This window comes from Cebus imitator, unplaced genomic scaffold (genome assembly GCF_001604975.1).
Source record: "Cebus imitator isolate Cc_AM_T3 unplaced genomic scaffold, Cebus_imitator-1.0 Scaffold0, whole genome shotgun sequence".
In the NCBI taxonomy this organism is placed as follows: domain Eukaryota; kingdom Metazoa; phylum Chordata; class Mammalia; order Primates; family Cebidae; genus Cebus; species Cebus imitator.
This window is the reverse complement of record NW_016107315.1, coordinates 1,358,297-1,359,850: the sequence shown is the minus strand read 5'-3', so window position 1 is coordinate 1,359,850 and position 1,554 is coordinate 1,358,297. Positions and strand designations below refer to the sequence as shown.

Here is a 1,554-nt window from a genome sequence, read left to right as displayed (position 1 = left end):
AAAAAAAAGGACAGGTGAAGTCCTGCCTTGGGGAGGAGAGGCACTGGAAGAGGGGCCTTCAGAGGGAGGGAGCTGGCAAGGACTGCTCCAAAGAGCGCCATGACAAGCACTCTCGGCCAGTCACTGGCCCTCTTGGGGCCTAGGGTCCCCTCTGAACAAGGAGTGTGGGAGAGGCTGCTCCATCACCGCCCGTGGTCTGACGGCAGAAGGAGCCGGAGGGGCGAGCTCACACCTGTGGAGATGAGATGCTGAGGATAGGCAGGGGCGGCTGTAGAGAGCTGGGAAGGTGAGGACAGCCTCCTTAGGAAATGCATCCCACCCCAGCCCCAGGACGCGATTCCAGGCTGAACTGACGCACAGTGACTTCACATCATGCCCTCAGCAGGCAGCCATCCCTGGCCTGGCCCTGTGGTTCGTGCTTTACCTCACCCCCTCTATGGGCAGGCTCAGGGACCACCTTGGGAAAACCGAGGCCCTCACAGGGCTGGAAGGCAGCTTACACAAGGCCAGAAGGCGGAAGGGGTGGAAAGCTGCAAGGTCAGAAGCAGCAGGAGGTCCTGGCAATCCAAGTTTCCTGAAGCCGAAACCCCCAGTTCCGAAATTTGTCGGGAATCCAGAAAGTCCAGCTTTGGAGAAGTTGACAGATGCAGTCTTGTCTCAGGTGGTGTGTGGGTCCTCATAGTCAGGACTTGAGATCCACCCAGGAGTGGTGTGGAGGTCCCCCCTCCCCACACCCGGCCAACTCGGGGAGCCTCTCCCCTGACAGCGGGAGATAATCAATGCTGGAACAATAACGGCCCCCCTCGAACTCCTCCCCAGGGATGTCATGCCTCCCCCTGGCAGCACCCCTCAAACTACCTTGTCCACTCGATCCTCTTGCTGAAGGATGGAAATACCCTGTGTGGCGCCATACTAATCAGATACAACTGAACTGAAGTCCCAGGGCAGACACCAGCCAGAGGAGCTGGGCAAGGCACTCCCCTCCACAGCCAGGACCCAGCCAATCTGTCAATCTCCCCTCCCCTCCCTCCTTCTTTGTCACCTGTTTGTGGTGTTTTTGCCCTTCGGCCTCCCTGGACATGATGTTTGAAGAAAGCAAGACCTGGAAAACAGTGGGACCTGGGTTTGCCTCTTGTACCCACCTTCCTGTGGCTCCGCCTGGACGGGGACTGTGTTCTTAGTGCTGGGGCCAGGGCCTGAGGGGCAACCAATATTCCAATGCACAGGTGACTAAATGCACCAGCGTGCTGGGTCACACTATGCTGCCTCCTGGCAGCAGGGCTGGAGAGGCCTGGGTGAACCTGGCCCTGGCCAGCAACCTCACAGGGCTGGTGCCCGAACCCTGTGTTAGCAGACCACCACCCAGCACAGCCTTGAGGATGTTAGTTGCTTACCTGGGTGGACATTCCTGGATCTACTATCTGCATGGGAGACAGAGAGAGCAAGAATATTACTGTTTCTAGTTTCTGGATGAGAGAGAAAGAGCAAGAGAGTGAGAGTGAGTCAGCTAGGGAGAAGAAAGAGGGAGGAGGAGAGGAGAGGAAAAGGGGGGAG

At 57.9% G+C, this 1,554-nt stretch overlaps 1 protein-coding gene across 4 annotated transcripts in view; it reads right to left on the bottom strand.

Moving 5' to 3' along the window:
- Positions 1-1,554, bottom strand: part of ITIH4 (inter-alpha-trypsin inhibitor heavy chain 4) — an 18,302-nt gene that overhangs the window by 6,514 nt on the left and 10,234 nt on the right. For 2 of the 4 annotated variants that reach the window (XM_017536982.2, XM_037729479.1), the window contains exons 14-16: positions 1,395-1,421; positions 1,028-1,102; positions 501-626 (exon numbers count right to left, since the gene is read on the bottom strand). In XM_017536982.2, the coding sequence (XP_017392471.1) occupies positions 501-626; positions 1,028-1,102; positions 1,395-1,421 (228 nt within the window). The remainder of the gene's footprint in view (positions 1-500; positions 627-1,027; positions 1,103-1,394; positions 1,422-1,554) is intronic. The other 2 variants (XM_017537070.1, XM_017537467.1) reach the window with 2 other exon arrangements.